Below are 22230 nucleotides of genomic sequence, written 5' to 3'. Positions count from 1 at the left end.
CGACAATCCCAAGTCCCAAAACCGAGGGCCTTTCGTTTTATCTTCTTGTCGTGTACTAGTAACTGGTGTGTGGGTTACAGGGACTGCCTGTCATCAGCGTTAGTAGCTGGTGGTAGTGAAACACGCTAAAGTTTTTTACAAGGCACAAAAATCTTAACTAAACACTAGCGGCTAGTGTGTTTTTCTGGATTTGGAAAACATGGTTCCAGCCAGTTACAGTGACTTTACTCAGCTTCAAAGCGTGAAGCATGTAGTCACCTTTTCTAACAAGATACAGATTTCAAAAACACATTTAGGTTTTGAATAGACCCGCAAAGATGTTTGTAACGTAGTAACGAGGAAGCATTAACTGGTCTAACTAAAACAGCAGTGGACTTTGATCAATTAGAAAACATTTGATGTAAATTACATCCCTTATGAATAGACGAAGTTATAATTGATGCTCAACGCTAGGCGAATTACGATTGAAAATACTGTTAGCAAGAAACGAAATTTATTGAAATTACCACGAAACGTGAATTGTGATGTAGATCTTACATGATCTCACCAGCGATAAATTAATAATAAGATCGAAATCGCGATTCGCATCTGACGATTTTTATAAATTTCTAACCAGGAACTTAATAAATAGGAAGGTCTTTTCTAATTAAATAAAATAGTACTTTAGTAGCAGCAAATACCCATTAGATGGCGATACACTGTCAGTACTTGGACAAAAAGCAATCCTAACCTAACATTATTATTTGTTAGTAAACCTGGCGATTAACAATGATACTACATGAAGCGTGACCATTGTTAATAATCGTCATTATAGACTCCAACTCATAATCATCGCTGGTAGTGGGATGGGTAACTAAACACATGGTGTCAAAACCAATGTTTGGGAGGTTCATAAGTAGGTACATTTTATTAATATGAAAAGCAATTCCTATTACAAATGTGGATTAGCTTCACGACCTTTATTGGTTAAAGAAAAATAGCGTCGATTNGGTTTTATCATTTCATTAAATTCGTGTTCGAATTGTAATTAAAATTTAATAGCATCTCTTTGTCGCGGGTTAATTCAAATAAAATTATATATTCAACGATAATTTGAAAAGGTTCCAATGTCTACATCTCAAGTCATTAATTTGCTTTTGCTTTAGTTAATTTGTAAAGTTTCAGTGTTACTCCAGATACATTTTTTGCCGCAAAAGTTACTACAAGAGGGTGAATAGACGCTAAAGTTCCGAAATCCTAAAATTAACGATAACAGTTTGTGTCAGATACACGCCTTAACCAGAAATATTAAAATTTCCTTGTTTATTAAAAGTTATATTTTTATGTATAATGATTATTATTAAATAAAATTTGTTTCTCTGAATGCAATTCTAGTATCTCATTTGTTTCTTTTCGAAATAATGTACATTTAATGTTTCTGATATTTACGCATTTATACATAAAAATAAAATTGAAGTGACCAACATCAAAATAACTGCCCTTTTTAAGTCTCTTGTGGTTAGATGTGTGTTACTAAGAAACAAACGTCCTTAAGAAGTGATCTTTGCTGTTTCGTCTGGTTCTAGGTATCATTAGTATCATGATTTGTATCACCGTTTGTGATTAGTTGGTAAATCAAGAAAAACCAACAACCGGGACGCGAGCTTTAGATAGAAGATAGATACTGCCCAAAACGGCAAAGGAAGTGGTTGACGTGACGGGCGTAGAAGAAGAGAAATAACAAAATGGTGCAGTAATATAAGAGCACCTGTTAGTTTTTAGAATTGGCGCATGGAGAGTAAGTTGCGTCGCGGCGCGTCGTGTCGACTAGGTGACAGGCATCCGTTTGCATTCCTTTTGCGTCTATACGTAGTTACCAGGTCAGTCCAGTTCCGAAAACGTTGCCGAGAGCGGGTAGTTGGTCGCGTCGGTCGCGTCGTAAAGCACCTCCTGAGATCGCGTTCTCGTCATCCGAATCGGGTCGCGCTTTTTCCAACTTTACGTCCGTGATTATATTTATTTTTTCTTAGTGAAATGCGATAATTGATTAACGAAAATTTGATTTCTGGTACTTATCGAAACATTTATCGATAATTATTTTAATTTAGTTTAACTGCTTGAGTGTTATTTTATCGTTAGCAAGACTTAAAATAATCATGCGACAATAGCATGGAAAGAGGTAATAAGTTCGATTTCTCATAAAATTATAATTATATTAAATCAATCTATAATGATTTTATTAACCCCAGTTATTAATAAACGACACTTAAAGGTATCTTATAGTAAAAATATAAATTACCTTAACCTAAACAATTAGTTAGTTAGAAAATTGGATACTGTAAAATTATCTTACGTTAACGAATTTAAACTCCTTTTGCTTCGTACGGGTAATTGACCGTTTTGTCGTTAGAAAGAGAATCTGATAAACTTCTAGGCGGATAATTACACTTTCTGACTTTTCTGGTTCACGTAATTTTTTCTACGATTTGTCGACAATTAATAATCATTTGGTAATAATTTCTTATCTATAAGATTTTAAAATTATCACACAATTTACAATTTCAAAACATTAAAAATTATCTACACGCTGCGCTTGCTAATTAAATGAATTAATTTATTGAAATCGAAAATTTTATTGTAATCACGTGTTATTCAGTTATTTTTAGTTTATAAATTCAGGAAATATTTTAATACAATTTTTCATTCATATGCCAATAACCATCGAATATCTGATTCATCAAACATTTATTTTTAACCACAATTTGTAAATTATAAGAATAAAAATAATTATTACAAAGAATAGCAATTAATATTTTGAAGACTTCTTAATTTTATCCTTAGTTATAATGTGGATACGAAGATGTTCACAAAGGTAGGAAATTGAATTGTAGATGGAATGTTAGATTAAACGGACAATAATGCGCTGAGTTAGGGGAGGAAATAGCATTTTCTTATAGGGGCTATTTCATTTTAAAGTAACGTAAATATAAATCGTTTGATACTATTCCTGCAACTCAGACGAACTTGACATCATTGGTAGAAATAGCGCTTTAATGTGTTGCTAAACTATTTATTGAATTATTTATAGCTTTTGCGGAACTGAGAATTATTTGTAACTAACTAATGTTTGAGATGATTAAAAGTGCTTGAATGAAATTCAATTATTTTACAATGCTATGAATGGTTTTCATTGAAATGTATGAAAGGGTACATAGATGATTAAAATTGAAGGAAATTACAAAAAATGTTTAGTTTCCTAAAATTTTGAAAATTATACGGAAATTATGGATTGAAGAATTTAATATTAAAACTAACTATGGATGTGTTTGAATTAAAAATGTTTTAAATTTGTTTTTTGGACTGTAAAGTCAATACAGTACTTAGCACCGTTTGTACTTTGTAGGTAATTTTTTAGTCCAAACAATTGTTGATTGTTTAATTAAATATTATACATAATTTGTTGAAACAATCTATAGTTTTACTGTATTCTTTTAAGAATGTTATGTGATATATTCTGCTGTAATTTCATTTCTTTAATTATCAGATTATTTACGCATTTGAAGAATTTTATGAGACAAAAAAGCTTAGTGGTGAGATTCTACTAAATTTCAATTTATTTAAATTATTTATTGTAGATACTATGTACGTGTTATAAATAATTTACCTTTAATTGAGTACAGTAATAAATAGAAAAAATATAAAAATTAATGCAGCAACATCGCATCTTTAAAGTTAAAAACATCTTTTTTCAATGATTCTAATCTTTTCTTGAAGAAAATCGATAGTAGTGACTAAATAATGCAACTTGAAGAATTTCCCACTATTCATCGATTTGCAACTGCAACAAACGTCCCCAAATGGTGCCAAAACCATTCTTATCGTGAAGGTCACGATAACACTGGATTTGGCTAAATATTATTGCTTCACACAATAAATGAAGATTCTACTTTTGCTTTAATATTTTGGAAAAAGTAGCTTTTTTTGTAGTTATTAATGCCGCTAAAACTTAATCCCGATTAAATAAATGGTTGATCAACAATTTGTTAATAAAAAAAAATGTAAATTTCATAATCTACCAAATGTTAATTATTGATCCATTGTGATCTATACTCACACAGAATATGTATTTAGCGCACTTGTATCATGTACAATCATTAAAACTACCTATATTAACGTTATTTTTGGCAATTTGTTTGCAAAATAGATTTTATTGTTCTCAAACTAAAAGTTTTTTAATATCCTTCCATAATCTTTTTATAAAAAAAATTAAAATTAGAAAGACCTTTAATTTAAATAGAGTATAATAATTCCCTTTATCAAAATTTGCTCTAATATAAGGATACAAGAAATTTTGTAAAACAACAATACTTAGCAGTAATTATTCTCGCATTTGTTGAAATCCTTTAGATGGATAATTTTTGAGATTCTCTGGAAATTAGCATTAAAAATTTAGCCGACTTATAAAAAGTACACATGAATATTCTATTTTAGATTTTAATAAAAGAATGGTACTGTAGAAAACAATGAATAATAAGATGCATTTTCAAGAAAATGTTTAGGTCTTTTGTTCCTTTTCAATGTTATCCGTCATTATAAGAGTATTCACAGGCATTTGCGAAAGAATTATTCAGTAAACATGAAACTTTGAATACGAGAACTGCAGAATGTCTATTTTTGTATGTAGGTATATTTTTTACGTTATTCTTCTCCATATTCAATGCGCTGTCACAATGTTGCAAATTCTTTTATGCTGTAGCGATAACCTAATTTTTTTATACGTAAGATGGGTAAAGTTAACATCAAAACTAAATAATTGTAAATTTTATTACTTGATGGAAATCCGTCATAACACAAAATATATTTTTTTAGATTATTTAGTAATTGTAACGAATGTTTCGTAATAATTGCCTTCTTCAGAGGTGATTATCAAAATTCATATTACGGATATCTTTAAGGAGGGTATATAAAATTAGGGATTACGGTCACAAATTATAACGATCACTAATGTTTTGTGTAAGTTATTAACACGTTCTGTTAATAAAAAAAATTGTGAATATTCAAGTCTATAGGATTTTTTTTAATAAACCAGTGTTTATATTAATGTCTTGTTTAATTTAGGTATCAAATACTAGTTTAATTTTTTCGTTTATTAAAAGTTTGACCTAATAGTATTACGTGTTTTTCTTGTTATTCGTAGTCGATATAGTGAAATAATCGAACATTAATCACTCCCACAACTACATAAACTATTTAAAATACATATAAAAGATAAATACAAACAATTTGTATTTTATTCCTTTTAATGTAGATAATGCGCTAAATGCGTTTCTGGTGTAATTAATGAAAAAATGTTTTCATTATCCATATTATCAAAAAAAAGAAATCATAACTGTAGCGTTTTCCGACTACACGAAAGAAAAACGGTTTGAGCAGATATTCCATTTTTTTCTTTTTTCTTTATTTATTTAAGATCCGTAATGAATAAAGTGCTTAAGAAAAAATAAAAGTTGAAAAGTTAATTCTTCAAATTATTAAAAGTGGAAATTTATTACTAAAAACGGTGAAAAATGAGTTCCGATGCATAAGGTTATTTAAATTTTAACTTCGTTAGAATCTGTTTTCATTTTATCGTTGCCAATTAAAAAGTTTAAATTATTATTGATTTCTATAAAATTTGTTGTCATTTCACTGTAAATGAAAAATTTGGGATATCCTGACTGTTAAAATTCAAACAATGTTTTCTTTTCTAGAGAAGCGATCCAAAAATTATAATCAATACTTTTATGTTAAGTAACTTGAACTTGAAGACATTATAAATACTACTTAGATAATAATTATAAATTATTATACATTAGTTAATTTTAATCTAATGATGGTCGAATAAACTGAAACGTTAAACAGAAATTTTATGAACGCCGTCCTGGTGCTACAACGATGAAGATAGAAATGAGGAAGTATTAGAAAGTGTAGGGGAACAGTGGGCGCTATGGAAGATAATAAGAAATAGATGATATAGGTTAGTCCTTCTTCTTCTTAGGCTTTAAGGGCCAGTTAGAAACATCTCAGAAGTAGAAATAGGAGTTAAGAGGAGTAGAGATAGATCTAGATTAGATTAAGGTTTACAAATAGTTAAAGATGTGCGATGTTCTAGTTTTAGGAAAATGCGAAGATTAGCTCAGGATAGGAAGGAGTGGAGGTGCGTGTCCAACCAGTCTTAGGACTGGCGACCTTATGATGCGATGATTAGCTTAGGAGCGAAGGTAGAAAAACCATTAAGCGTAAATGAAAATTTCATCGGACTACTTTAAATGCTATTTATTAATTAATTCAGTATTGAAAGAACATTAAGAAATAAATGTCTCAAACTGAAACATTTCTGGAAGGAAATCAAAAGCGCGAAATTAAAAATTTAGTTTGAACAGATTCTAACCTTACTTTTTTTTTCAGGTCCGCTACATTTACGAACGAAGGAGTATTTTGACGAGTTAATAACTGATTTTTGGTTACATTTCTTGAACGTTTAAGCCGCTACGTTACATCAGCAGAGAAATTAGTTTACCGCGAGTTCTATTTATATGACGGGCGCGTTCTAATAACCGACCGCAAGTTATAAAATTAGCCGTCGTGTCCTAGTCCGCATGTTTGCAAATCGGAATAACGAAAAAGAACAGCAGACTAAAGTGAACATAATATGACGTTTCGTTTTATAAACATCACATGAAACCTTCGTTCAACGTTAATTCGCTCAACTCAATTACCGGAAAGAAAAAAGAATGACCGGAAGCGCCGTCGCAGGTGTCATCATCCATTTGATCCTCCTAACCACCTGCTTTAGTCTCACAGGTAAGCAAGCATTCCAGCTGTCGCGTGTTCCTTTTGTTATGGGTATGGTGGCATAAAGAAATAAAGGCACAAATTACACCCATTTGTAAAGGGGTTCAGTTTTCTTCGGTATTATTTTTCGATCGGCTAAGTACATGAGGGATTAACAATGATAAATACTGAGCGAGAAAGATGAAGCGGTACTAGGGTTGTTATTAATTCGGTAATTAAAAGGAAGGCTACTTTGGGCATTATCTAGGAACAATAATAGGAAGAACGAATAAAAAGCGATAGTTGTGTGTTGTGTAAAAAATATTATTCACTCACCTTTTTATTTGAAATAATATAAAAATGAACAGGGCGGAAGACATTTGCAGACAGTGTCAATAATGAAAGATTTTCGAGTGCGAATCTCCTTCAATGCTGGAGCAATACTGACGTTGAGATGGTAGTCCCGCAGTCCATTTTATTAGAGTAAATAAAAGAAACAAAGCCGTAGGTAGGGAGAAAACAAAGAGCTTAAAAGAATTTATGCTAGTAGAAAAGAAGAGGGTCCTAAAATAATAAACAAAATATGAACTCAAGTGCATGTTTTGGTTTTTCGCAATTATTTGAGTTTTTTCATTTTGTAAAACTTGAGAAAGAATGAAACACAATTTTGTTGATCTATTTCACCAGACAGTAGTTTGTTTAAGTGGAAAAGATATCATCATCATAAAGTCGTCAGTCCTAAGACTGGTTGGACACGTACCTCCACTCTTTCCTATCCTGAGCCAAACTTCGCACTTCCCTAAAACTAGAACAGCCCACATCCTTAACTATTTGCGAACAGTAATCTAATCTAAGTCTACCTCTACCCCTCCTAACTCCCGTTTCTGCCTCTAATATGTCTCTGACTAGACCTTCATGCCTGAGAAGGTGTCCTATCAACCAATCTCGCCTATTTTTTATTGATTCTTATCTTTCGGTGCTTAAACTTAAAAGGCAAAAAGACAACAGATAAAAGAGTGCAATCTAATATTTTGAAGGATTGAAATATCAAAATTTTTTACAGTTCTATTGCTTAATCTTATTGTTATGACGTGCAGGAACTTACAATATATCACGAATGCAATGATATGCGATTATGGAAAAGAAGAAAATAACTTTAAGTTTAATGTTTTCAATATATGTAACTTTCAAGCGTCTAATAATACCAGAAGTATAGAAGGCAACATAAATTAATGACAATGATGATAGCTTTTCTTTAGTTTTCTTTATTTTAAAGGTTTCTGGTTTGGTATTACTCATACTAATTGTATAATTTTTTGTTTTATTTGTTGACAACATTGCCAAAAAAAGAGTGATTCATAAATACAGTTTAGACAATACAAATAGCTGTTTAATTGTTGAATGAATTTGTTATGTTCACTTGCAATTGAAAGACAAAACAAATTTATCAAAAACTGGTCATTATTGTATTATAAAACTATCAGTGTATGAAGAGTGGTCGTAAAAAAGTTATTAGTGAATTCCACAATTAATGGGATTATCCAAACTTGCCATTTTTGACAAATCACGCGATTTTTCCATGTCAAACTCGAAAACAAGCTCGGGAAAACATCTGACAAATAGGTGTTCGTTGAAACTTTACTCCAAATTTCATCAGCTATTCTTCTTCAAAATTACTCTCATTTGCTTTTACCGAGATTCTTGCGGCTTACCTTTTTTCTTTCGTTCTTTGAGGGAGTGTATTTTCGTCATATCTACAATTTCAAAGAATGTAAGAAAAGAGCCCTTATTAGATTCTCTTTTAAAGAGAGGAATTCCAGGAATTTACATTATGTTAAAATACAGGAATATTTAAACGTATGAACACAAAAATTATTCATGTTGAATAGCGGTATACATACAAGGTTACTGCCGGAATTGTAGAACGTACACGTTTAGTACTCTTTAGAGCGAACTAAACACTGAGTTTTACTCTAGTAGGTATTACAATGAAAATAATGATTATGGTAAAGGTCTAGATCAGTGTTTCCCAACCTTTTTTTCTTCGCGAACTAAAAGGAAGGTCCGAAAAATTTGACGAACCCCCTATGTAGTCGTTAATGACAGGTAAAAAAAGGCAATAAAATTTGATAGAATATATATTTTTCATATTGCAGCATAATTGATTTATATTAATCGTAAAACATTTAAATAATCGTCATTATAGACTCCAACTCATAATCATCGCTGGTAGTGGGATGGGTAACTAAACACATGGTGTCAAAACCAATGTTTGGGAGGTTCATAAGTAGGTACATTTTATTAATATGAAAAGCAATTCCTATTACAAATGTGGATTAGCTTCACGACCTTTATTGGTTAAAGAAAAATAGCGTCGATTACAGCTATCCGGTAATCTCATTATCTGAAAGAGATACGTTCGATTCCATTGGGGATTAACATTAGGTATTGGATTGGATTTTAATTCCATCGCATGGTATCGAGGATTTAATACATAACGAAGCGGGCCGAAAAGCGGTGGTAGAAAACGGCAAAGGAAGTGGTTGACGTGACGGGCGTAGAAGAAGAGAAATAACAAAATGGTGCAGTAATATAAGAGCACCTGTTAGTTTTTAGAATTGGCGCATGGAGAGTAAGTTGCGTCGCGGCGCGTCGTGTCGACTAGGTGACAGGCATCCGTTTGCATTCCTTTTGCGTCTATACGTAGTTACCAGGTCAGTCCAGTTCCGAAAACGTTGCCGAGAGCGGGTAGTTGGTCGCGTCGGTCGCGTCGTAAAGCACCTCCTGAGATCGCGTTCTCGTCATCCGAATCGGGTCGCGCTTTTTCCAACTTTACGTCCGTGATTATATTTATTTTTTCTTAGTGAAATGCGATAATTGATTAACGAAAATTTGATTTCTGGTACTTATCGAAACATTTATCGATAATTATTTTAATTTAGTTTAACTGCTTGAGTGTTATTTTATCGTTAGCAAGACTTAAAATAATCATGCGACAATAGCATGGAAAGAGGTAATAAGTTCGATTTCTCATAAAATTATANCCCTACCCCCACCCCTTCGGAGGTGGGGAGCCATCATCTAACCCCCACAACTGTTCATGAACGCCATGAACTTTTTATGGTACAGTGGTGGGGGAGACCTCCTCTTTCGATCTCACCATCATCTAGACCTTTACTATGATTATTATTTTAATAATTATGTATTATGTTTATTATCAGTAATGTATCGAAACGAGAATCGTGATTTCGGTCTTATTTGATAAATATTGAGAGAGTTTTGTGAAAGGTTGAGGCAAATCATTAACGTCCCAGTCGTAGAGAAGTTATTGTACCTAATGAGTCTGAAAATCAAAATTGGAGTTTTCAACATTCTCTGCAATTTGCTGGTCACATAACATTGCAACATAATTTGGAGAAATATGGGCGTGTGTGTCTGGAGATAAGTACTACGTTGTTGCACGATATCTCGTAAATGAAAAATGATGTCAATTTTCTTATTTGCTTCAACACGATCTGAATGAAATTTAACAACATTCGGTCAAGATTTTTTTCTTACAAAAGAAAATTAGATTAGGGAATTTGTTTATTTATTTATTGAAACCCAAGAAAAATATAAAAGCAAATGGGGATTTGAAGTATCACTTTACAATTGTTTAGTTCCACAAAACTCGGTACTAGGCCCGTTGTTGTTTCTATTATCTATATATAAATTCATTATTTATTGTTAGTTAACTTAATGATGNAATAAGGTTTCAAGTGATCAATACATTCAATTTGTTTAAGTAATAACAACTTGCAAACTTTTACAAAAATGAATTAAAAAAGAAACGAGTTTTACTTCCTTACAAAGTAGCTTTAAGTCTAATTACGTTTTTACACTGTATGAAGTACCTATTTATGTACTGTATCCAGTCTCTGAACGAGAGACTCGAGTCGCTCATAGAGAGATCCTTATTTCGTATCCAGTCTCTGAACGAGATACTCGAATCTCTGAATTAACAATTTTATCGTTCGAGTCTCTCATACAAAGACTGTGAGAGATCCATAAAAACACCAAGGTAATAGAGAGACTGTGAAAGACTGTCAGAGACGCTGAAAGACTCTGAGAGACTGGAGAGAGACTGAAAATTTTTGTATAGGGAAGCTACCTCGAAAATGACTCAAATTATAGGCGAAACGTCGGTATTGATGTAGATTATTACACACAATAATTAGTTTTGTTAAGTTTTTTAGTAGTTTATTTTATATTTTACCTGGTACCAAATCAAGTAGGTAATTAACTAGAACTCATGCTATCTATTCAACGTTATCATAATCAAGAAAGACAATAACTTGAAGTGTTGATTTTCTAAATCGTATGATAACGTTTAGAATAAATTTTTGGTAATTTTTTTCCAAAGGAGCATTTTTTCGGACGCTCTTTTTCCGGAGCTTTTTTCCGAGGCTTTTTCCCAGATTCACTTTTTTCCTTTGAAACAGTTTTACCTTNAAATTTATTATTTAATTTTATGTTGGGAAGCTGTCCGTGTAGACCTCAGGGGTCATACCTTTTTTTATAATAGTCTAGTACTGATTATCCTGCTTCAATGAGAACACCGATGGAGTTATTTCTTCGATCTTTTACCAACAGTTGTGGTTGGCGTCCTCAGGGAATGGAGCGAGGTACTAATGTCCTTTGCTAGATTGAAGGTCATTACTGTTTTCCGTACAGATTTTTAAAGAATCACTCATAAAAGATCAGTTATTCGATCGGTACTGGTGAACAATGATTGCGGGAATTTCCGAGCGAAGAAATGCATTAGTTGTACAACTGAGAGACAATAGATCATTGTGATCCGCAATTTTCATGTATTAGAAATACCTAGTAGGTATTCTGACATAAGAAAAGCGCCTGAACAACTTATCACAGAGATTGTCTTGTAAGAACAAACTATATATCCATTCCCAGGTAATAGAATTTTAATGGTTCTTAAATACAATGGATTTCTATTGCGGGAAAAATCCTTCAATTTTTATTCTACCGCCTTTACTACCTGTAATTTCTACGGTAGCAGAATTTATTGTCAGACTGGCTAGCAAAATGGGGACGCCTTTTCTTAGAATTTCAACACAAATTGAGATCTAATTTTATCTCAACTATTTTATAACACCTAAAGGAATTATAAGATTCTGATCATAATAGAAAATCACAAATTAACAGAGGGCTGGCTGCAATCTAATATACAAAGTGTTTCGGCAAAAGTACCATCTGTATGTAGATATTTAGTCTTTCAATTTCATTCTTGTCAATAACAGATCAAAGTTCTAAATAAGAATTCTATGTTCTTATAATTCGACTTTTATTTCTTTTAAAAACAAATATTTTGATTTTGTTCTTATTTATTTTCATTCTAGTTAGAGTTAGATCCTCTCTGCTAGATGCTAATACTGCTATATCGTCCGCAAAACTAATCATGCTAATGTTTTGCCCTTGTATATCCATCTATCTTAGGACCTGTCCTACTATTAATAATGTTACTGTAGCTCCCTTTCTTATATTATTTTCTCTACGTTGCTGTTCAAACTATATAATTTACAATTGCTCTATACAAACTACAAGATCACTTTTCTGTCTCTGTATTCTCTCATTCTTCAGTATACTCATTTTTATCAAAAATTTTCCCTTTTAGCATAATTCTCGATAGATCTACACTTTCTCTTTTCTAACGTTTTCTATACTAGAATGACCTCTTGCGTTCTTTTATTTCTTCTAAACCTCCTTCCTTAACATTCCTTAGGTTCGATCGGAGTTCAAACATTTCAGTATGTGTGTGTATGAGGTCATTCCGTGACAACCATGGCGGGATTTTTTCTCTTCTTACTTCTTAGACCTTATGCTTTAAACTCTAAACGAATACCTTAAGGGTAGTGTAATTTGTATATTTACGATATATAGTTCGCTATCATAATAAAAAAAAAATGTTCAATAGAAAATAATAGATACATTCAATTTAATAAAGAAATTAGAAGTCGTCAGTGTTCTGTCTCGAAACTGTCAGACGCGAATCGTGATTTCAATCTGGTTGGATTTCATGAGCGCGTCGTAGATACCCCGACATAACACAGACCTTTTTTTTTGTTTATTTTCACCTCGAGGAGGGGAAATCTTCTGGACACCCCCCCAAGGGGGGTAGTGTCGGATTCACTCCTGGTGGGAGCGCCTACCGACTAAAAACCCTCCTCGAGATGGTAGTTCAACCTAGTGGTTATGACTACCGGGAGAAGATGGGAGAAGTTTGGGGAAAGGGAGAGGATTCAGTGGGAGATAGGTAAAGAGGTGAGGGAGGGAGGTTGGGGAGATGAACTGTGAAGAGGGTGGCCCAATACTAAAGGGAAGGATGGGCGCTCGCGCTTAAAAGAGAAGCAACACAGACCAACCCTACCTGCTGCCTTAACACAGCACGTTTTATGAAATCCTACAAACGGTGCGGTAAACGCCATCTGTAGTACAATGCACATTTAGTAGAATTTAATAGGTTCAACAAGGTCCATTTAAACAGATGGATATCTACTTGCTTAACTGAATCCACTGCGTAGTTCACCCTGCGTGATAGGTACGTTATCAAAATCGAACAATACAGTTTCAAGTGATCAATACATTCAATTTGTTTAAGTAATAACAACTTGCAAACTTTTACAAAAATGAATTAAAAAAGAAACGAGTTTTACTTCCTTACAAAGTAGCTTTAAGTCTAATTACGTTTTTACACTGTATGAAGTACCTATTTATGTACACTAGGGTGGATCTAAAATATGCTTTTTTTTTTAATTCTTTTATTAATACCGAAAATATTGTTCTTGGTGATGGAACAAATGTGTGTAATTGGGAGAGAAGTTTGAGTCGACATTTCAAGCTCTCCAAAGTTTGTCAAAGTTCAAAGAGATTAAAGAAACTTCTTTTTAAAGAAAATTCAATTCTCTACAAAAAAGCTTTTATATCAAATTACGTAAGTTTAATAGCCGCCTGGCATTTTTTTGTCTGAAACTTTTTTACTCACAACAGAATTATTACAAATATGCAGCTACATTGAGAAAAATAACAATGTTTTAACTAAAATTGCAATTATCTCAAAATATATAGTTTCTGAGATACCTAAAGAATGCTAAGATTTTACTGTTATCGCAAGAAAATAAGTACAATTTCCTCGAAGAATTATTTTATGTGTAAGAATTAAATGAAATGTATTTTTGCTGTGCGAGCTAATGATATCAGACAACTGTATGCTTGGTGTCTGCTTCAAATAAAGTTTTAATGATATTTAATACAATCTTCGACTTTGGACTAACGATTTACACATTATGTGTCAATTTCAGGTAGATATCTCATTTCGTTTAGTAGTTAAAAGGAGTTCACGACAGGTGGACGGACGAACGCGCTGTGTTGCTACCACAATAGGATTCCGTTGGATCCTTCGGGTACAAAGCTCTAAAAATGAAAGTCAGTAGCCATTTAAAGAATGTTTTTATCCTGTAAGCAAGGCAGATGTTATATCTTCGATTTTGGCTTGCAGCGATTAAAACTTAAGATGAAGGTCACGTATTCTGAATAGTTATTTATTTGAACTTTAATAAATTAATTACGATACAAGCAAATAACATAATTATTGAATTGAATAACAATTTTAGGAACATTACCGATACAAATCTTTTGTGGAATTACTTTACATCATTTATTTAGACAACCTCAAACAACTACAAAAGTGAAATGCTTGTCCCCTGTTTAGCTACGAATCGAGATCGATTATTTCAAATATTTGTTTAGCAGTTGTATGAGAATTCTATTACAAGCAATTCTTTGTCCTAATTTTGAGGTAAATTGGGATTCTATTCAATTGTCATATAATAACTGTTCGATTTGAAATTATCAGAGAGTTTTCCAGTATTGAGATTAACTGGAGGAAGTATCACTGAAAGTTAGTTATTTTTAGTAAAGAATTGACCATTGACTTTGTACCAAAAGGTTTAAGACTCCAAGTAACCTACAAACATTTGATTTAAAGTTGGACACATACTTCCACTTTTTCCTATCCTGAGCTAATTTTCGCATTTCCCAAAAACTGGAACATCTCACATCTTTAACTATGTATTTGTGGAGAGTAATCTAATCTAGGTATACCTCTACCCCTCTTAACTCCTGTTTCTGCTTCCAATATGTCTCTGATTAAACATTCATGCCTGAGAAGTGTCTTACGAACCTATCTCGCATATTTCTTTTTGACTTCTATTATGACCTTTGTGTGGTGTTATAGGCGGATGATGAGGATATCGTGGGTAGAAAAGGTTAGAAATGAAGAGGTATTGGAAAGAGTAGGAGCACAGAGGACTTTATGGAAGTCAATAAAAAATAGGCGAGATAGGTTGGTAGGACACCTTCTCAAGCATGAAGGTCTAGTCAGAGACATATTAGAGGCAGAAACAGGAGGGGTAGAGGTAGGCCTAGATTAGATTACTCTTCGCAAATAGTTAACGATGTGGGCTGTTCTAGTTTTAGGGAAATGCGAAGTTTAGCTCAGGATAGGAAAGAGTGGAGGTACGTGTCCAACCACTCTTAGGACTGATGACCTTATGATTATGATGACCTTTGTTCTTCTATTTTTTCTAATTCCTCATTTCTATCATTCTCAATCCACGGTATTCTCAACATTCGTCTGTAATACCACATTTAGAACACCTCTTACGTTTTCTTTTCCGCCGAGCCCAGCATCGATGTTTACTTCTTTATGTTGAAGGCGACTTGAGCCTGTACTATCCTATGTTTTATATCTCTGCTGCTCCTTCCAATCTGAGTTATTTGTCTTCCTATAGATACTGAAAATCAGCCACCAGCCAAAAAGTTATGGGGGTCGAAAGTTGATTATTTTGACAATTTTCATACACTACAATTCAAATAAAATTCATTAAAAAATATATTTTCAAGCGGGTGGAGGTGAGGGATCGAAAGAGGGTGGTTACTTGAACAAAACCCGATAACCTAACCTAACCTAACCTAACCTAACCTACCCTATTGATAAAGCTATTTAAATAATGTTTTATATAACTGTCTCAATATTTTTATGTTAGTTTTACCTTTGAATATTGTTTAAGAATGACTGTATAAATATTCACATGCCTAGAAATGTATAAAAAATAGCATATTTATTAACTTTGAACCTCCACAACTTTTTATGGGGGTGAGACCGCCACGAACTTTTTATTGTACAGTGATGGGAGGAGGTCTCCTCTTTCGATATCCCTCCACTCCTAACCCCTTCGGGGGAGGGGGCCATCATCTAGACCTTTACCCTGGATCCATTTTATATAAAACGATTTATTACTCCTCCTTGTTAGATGCTAATATTGCTATATAATCTGCAGATTTAAGTATACTAACCGTCCTCTGTATATCTATCCCTAAAGTTGTCTTGTGTTTAATAATATTTATGGCGTCCTCGATGTATAGATTAAAAAATAGCGGTGACAGTATGCATCCTTGTCTGACATGTCTCAGGTAGGCATTTTACTAGTTTTCTAAAAGTAATTTAACTTTAAACTGTTTTGATCCCTACATAGTGCCATCAATCATTCTAATTGCCTGCGGTTTATTTGTGCGAACGAAATAAAAACAAATTGTTGTTTCAACCGAACTACAGTAATTACGGTCTGTTTTACAGAATAATAAATAAATTATTATAGCATTTAAATGCTGCGAAACTGAATGAATTGCCATGGAATTGAACGTGTTTTTGCATTATCATCACTAATTGTATAAATGCGTATCGCGCATTTGCAATGAAATTTTACTCCACTTATTTATATAACTGACGATATAACGGAATATAACTGATATGCGCGTGTGTGTGTGTGTGTAATTGTATCAACAGAACTATTTTTAGATGACCAGAAAGTTCTATTAATAAAAGTTGCAAAAACTCAACATCAATTCATGTTTTCGTTAGCATGGCAGTGCTGAAAATAAATGGCGCCATCGCTTTTTCATAGGATCGATAATTCTCAAACTTTTGCTTTAAGTTAGGTTAAGAAGAAATCGAGATACGTAATTCATGCTTGGTGCTTAAACCCCAGCAGGCTACTGAAATGAGTTCTTAGACTATCACGCCTTTCACCAATAGTTTTCATCATCGATGAATGATCTCTAATTAGTATTCCGAAATCATTAATTATTCGTAGTAGAGGTACGAGGGTGTGCTTTCAAATCCGCGGAATGATGGGGTTGGAAGGGAGTGAGTTTTCCCATTAGCACATCAATGTGTTGAGCGACTTACCGTTAGTATAAATATCGACATTGATCCGGGAGAACGTCGGTTCGATTCCGGGTCCATCTGCGTTGGTCCAAGTTTTTCTGTGGTCTCCTTGGATCAATTAAGCAAATTCTGAGGCAGTAATATTCCACAGATAATATTTCACTCTCTTCTGTCTTCATTTCGTCTATCTCACCTGTTTCTACTTCCGACAATCCCAAAACCGAGGGCCTTTCGTTCTATCTTCTTGTCGTGTACTAGTAACTGGTGTGTGGGTTACAGGGACTGCCTGTCATCAGCGTTAGTAGCTGGTGGTAGTGAAACACGCTAAAGTTTTTTACAAGGCACAAAAATCTTAACTAAACACTAGCGGCTAGTGTGTTTTTCTGGATTTGGAAAACATGGTTCCAGCCAGTTACAGTGACTTTACTCAGCTTCAAAGCGTGAAGCATGTAGTCACCTTTTCTAACAAGATACAGATTTCAAAAACACATTTAGGTTTTGAATAGACCCGCAAAGATGTTTGTAACGTAGTAACGAGGAAGCATTAACTGGTCTAACTAAAACAGCAGTGGACTTTGATCAATTAGAAAACATTTGATGTAAATTACATCCCTTATGAATAGACGAAGTTATAATTGATGCTCAACGCTAGGCGAATTACGATTGAAAATACTGTTAGCAAGAAACGAAATTTATTGAAATTACCACGAAACGTGAATTGTGATGTAGATCTTACATGATCTCACCAGCGATAAATTAATAATAAGATCGAAATCGCGATTCGCATCTGACGATTTTTATAAATTTCTAACCAGGAACTTAATAAATAGGAAGGTCTTTTCTAATTAAATAAAATAGTACTTTAGTAGCAGCAAATACCCATTAGATGGCGATACACTGTCAGTACTTGGACAAAAAGCAATCCTAACCTAACATTATTATTTGTTAGTAAACCTGGCGATTAACAATGATACTACATGAAGCGTGACCATTGTTAATAATCGTCATTATAGACTCCAACTCATAATCATCGCTGGTAGTGGGATGGGTAACTAAACACATGGTGTCAAAACCAATGTTTGGGAGGTTCATAAGTAGGTACATTTTATTAATATGAAAAGCAATTCCTATTACAAATGTNGGCGTAGTCCGGAGGGACTGCCCGCCCACCAGCATTACTGGCTGGTGGGAATGAAACACCCAAAAGTTTTTAGTTTTTACAATAGGCGCATTAGTTTTTGAGCTATCGACGACCAAGTAATTTAATCGGGAAGACAACGTTTACTACGGAGAAAATTGAGCAGCGCGGTTATGCTTCTTACCAAGCTTTAGAAAGAACGTCTAAACTATTTTCAAAGAGATGCCCGCGCCGTTTGTAGCTATGGTTTATAAATGGTGCCGCTCATTAAATCAAGGACGTGAATCTCTAGAAGACGATCCATGGTCTGGACGCCCTATGAAAGTGACCACACACGGAATCATCGCCAAAAGTAGAAAAATTAATATTAATATATTAAACTGGGCCCCAGGTACTTCGGAGGCCATTGCCGACTGCATATTCGTGTTCAGTGACCCGCAAAACTCTGAATAACAAAATTGGACTTACTTCTTTCATTACTGAGCGATTTTATTTATAACAACTTAGCAATGCACTTATATTTTTTAATTTTAATTTTTCGGATAACCGTGTCTTGATCCGACTAAATGCAGAAAAATTGTAGGTTTAGCTTATTTTTGTGTTTGTTTTCCTCGATCAATACTAAGACTGGTCACGGCAAATTTTGAAGATGAAGACCACTTTTGTTAGTTATTACTTTTTCAGCATCAGTTTTCGTTGAACGTTTGGACATTTCTATTAGAATAACCCAGTATATGACCATAATGTATGAAACTAAATTTTTTGTTCAAAAGTTGTTACTACTGAAGCAATTAAAAAAATTAATCAGAAGGCTACGATAGTTAATGACGTCTCTTAATAATTGTGAGTTGAATTTGTTAAAGACGTTGGTGTTTTTTTGTTGTGTTGCGGTTATTAATTGACAAAGTGAACGTTTTAATGAACGAAAGTTTCGTTTTCGCATCTCTGCTCGTTCTAAGTTTGAAGTTGCCGTCAGGTACTTAATTATTCAAGTATTTAAAGTGCTTTAGAATTTTATTCAAATTACCTTCTTAAATGATTAAACGGCTAAACGTAGAGGCGTTCTTTCCAAAATTTCCTTCTTTTATTTTCTTCAGATCTTATTCTTTCTGACTAAGCTGAACTTTATGGAAAGCAACGCGTTCGGTTTATCGATAGCGAATAAATTTGATGGTGATCTAAACCGACATGAAAGCCGATATTTTTTTCCGAAGCACCAGTGTGCCTGCATTCGTGCGGGTTATTCAGGTTTTACCGGAACTTGACGTTTTCGTTGCAAAATTTAAATCTGGAGGTAATTCAATAGCAGTTATAAGGGACATGCATTTTAAAAGAGTTAATCAATTTTAAATTCCCTAAAACTCATGAATAACTAAACCATAGACATTTCGATCAATATGATTCTATTACACATATTAGAAAACGTATCTAAAAAGCATTGAATAAGAATTACTCTTAGGACTGATGACCTTATTATTATGATGACCTTTGTTCTTCTATTTTTTCTAATTCCTCACTTCTATCATTCTCAATCCACGGTATTCTCAACATTCGTCTGTAATACCACATTTAGAACACCTCTTACGTTTTCTTTTCCGCCGAGCCCAGCATCGATGTTTACTTCTTTATGTTGAAGGCGACTTGAGCCTGTACTATCCTATGTTTTATANTCCGACAGAACACAGACCAACTTTTATCTGCTGTCTTAACAGCACGTTTTAATACAGACCACTTCGAATTATTTTACTCGATTATGGTAACGTGCCTATCACGTTGAGGTTGGCTACGCCGGGATTCGTTTTCAGCAAGTAGGTATCCACACAGGTGGACCTTGTTGGAGTGTACGTAATCCTAAAATGTAGCATCGTGCTACAGATGGCGTTTACTGCGCTATTTGTAGGAATCGAATGCAGAAAACCGCATCTTATATTCGAAAGTTTGACCTATTTTTGTGTATTACTTCCCCGACTATAACTTAAAGCTTGTCTGACACATTTAATGGTCGAATTTTATAGGTAATTATTGTACTTGTGGTTAATTACCGTAGCACTTTTCTAATCGTTTACATTTTACTAAACATTTTCTAAGTACCTTTCGCATTCGCTTAAAGTGAGAAAAAAAAAATGAGAGCGTTTAGGAAAGAGAACACGAACGGCTTTTCATTCCATTTAACGTCGCCATTTCAAATGGTTTAATTAAATCAATTACGTTTCAGGGGCAACTAAAGAGGTGAAAGCATTGGTAGGAAGCAGCGCATTTCTGCCATGTAAAGTTGACACATCTCAGTGCGGAGAGCTACACAGTGTCAAATGGTACAGAGGTGGCTCGAGAATTTATGTGTACAGTAAAGCTGGATTTAGCCGAGGCGAAGGAGATACTATGAAACGGTGAGTTGTTTGACATTGATACATGCTTACAGAAGAAACGGCGAACTTTATATCGTCACCATTACTTAGTGCACTAAACGGATTCGAATACATTCCAAACATCGGTGAAGTAGACGTTAAAAGATTTTCACCTTTCGGATATTTTGAAGTACTTATATAGGACGAACGTAGTATTTACGAATTTGGTTAAATTAAGACAAGAAATGAATATGAAGATTTTATTATATTAAGGAGGCAAACCTTATTTGTTTGTTTCTTGTCTAGAATAACTTGCTTATTTTAATTGAGACAACAATAGTAACAATAATAGTAATTAGTTTTATTGTTATGTGAAAAAATGATATAATACTTCTCACGACCATTCGAGTTGATAGCTAAGCAATTCGTACAAGAGATATTTGTGGTCGGAATGCGCATTAAAATTTTCGGGATACGCCGATAACACAGTTCTGGTGGTTATGTAAGATATTTTTATCATTACCCAAGATCTCTTAATACTTATTAAGGATAATTTACAGACATAGAGAATGGACTGAGCAGTCGTCAGTCGTCAGTTGTCAGTCGTCAGTCCTAAGACTGGTTGGGCACGCGCCTCCACTCTTTCCTATCCTGAGCTAATCTTCGCATTTCCCTAAAACTATTTCTGAACAGTCATCTAATCTATGTCTACCTCTACTCCTCTTAACTCCTGTTTCTCAGAGACATACTACTCTGACTAGTCTTTCATGCCTGAGAAGGTGTCCTACCAACCTATCTCGCCTATTTCGTATTGTTCTACAGAAAAAGGAGAAAAGATGTTTAGTCCCGTGAGCACGCCTGGACACATCAGTAAGAGTGACGACGTGATCTCTGCCTGGAGACATGTGGAGTGTGTGACGCGAACTGGCACGAGACAGGCGGGTTGCCACAACTTCCATCTGTTCTCCTATTCTTTCTAATACCTTTTCATTTTTAAACTTCTTTTTTCCGCTGCGCCCACCGTCTATGTTTCGCACCCATATAGCGACGCGCTCCAAACACACACATCTTACAATCTTTTTCGGATTTCTTTTCTTTCCCTACTTTTTCTTGCCTTGCATACTAGTTTCTGTTTTACTTTTAATTTCATACACTACTGTTTTACCGCTTCCATTTTATTTAAGGTTATCTCTGGCTCCCCTTGCTAGATGATGATATTGCTATATCATCTGCAAATCTAACCATACCAATCTTTTGCCTCTCTATATCTATCCCTGCAGTTGTCTTGTCTTTAATGGTGCTGTGCGCTTCTTCGATGTATAAATTAAAAAGTAACGGTACAGTGTGCATTCTGGTCTGACTCTTCCTAATACATATTTACTTCTCTACGTTGCTGTTCAAGCTCTGTAACTGCATGTTGCTCTTTATACATGATTCTTGATGATAAATTTTTTGTTTTACTGAGGAGTTTGAAATTTAATTAACTTTTTCTTGTGACTCTATTTGACTGACACCATTTAAACGACCTGTCTACAAAATAAATTCTAAAAATGTCGTAATGTAGATGTAGTTTAATTCTTATGAACTACGATTATCCGTTTCGCAATGTNCTTCATGCCTGAGAAGGTGTCCTACCAACCTATCTCGCCTATTTCTTATTGACATCCATAGAG

At 33.9% G+C, this 22230-nt stretch overlaps 1 protein-coding gene across 8 annotated transcripts in view; it reads left to right on the top strand.

Moving 5' to 3' along the window:
• Window positions 1–1784: 1784 nt before the first annotated feature.
• The window catches only part of LOC108736912 (hemicentin-2), a 465590-nt gene continuing 445144 nt past the window's right edge, over window positions 1785–22230 (top strand). For 7 of the 8 annotated variants that reach the window (XM_025981202.1, XM_025981203.1, XM_025981198.1 and 4 more), the window contains exons 1-3: window positions 1785–2158; window positions 6427–6822; window positions 20428–20599. In XM_025981202.1, the coding sequence (XP_025836987.1) occupies window positions 6753–6822; window positions 20428–20599 (242 nt within the window). In that variant the 5' untranslated portion in view covers window positions 1785–2158; window positions 6427–6752. Of the gene's footprint in view, window positions 2159–6426; window positions 6823–19053; window positions 19189–20427; window positions 20600–22230 lie in introns of those variants that run through there. The other variant, XM_025981199.1, reaches the window with a different exon arrangement.

Source organism: Agrilus planipennis, unplaced genomic scaffold (assembly GCF_000699045.2).
Source record: "Agrilus planipennis isolate EAB-ADULT unplaced genomic scaffold, Apla_2.0 scaffold9, whole genome shotgun sequence".
NCBI lineage: Eukaryota > Metazoa > Arthropoda > Insecta > Coleoptera > Buprestidae > Agrilus > Agrilus planipennis.
This window is presented reverse-complemented; position numbering and strand designations above follow the sequence as displayed.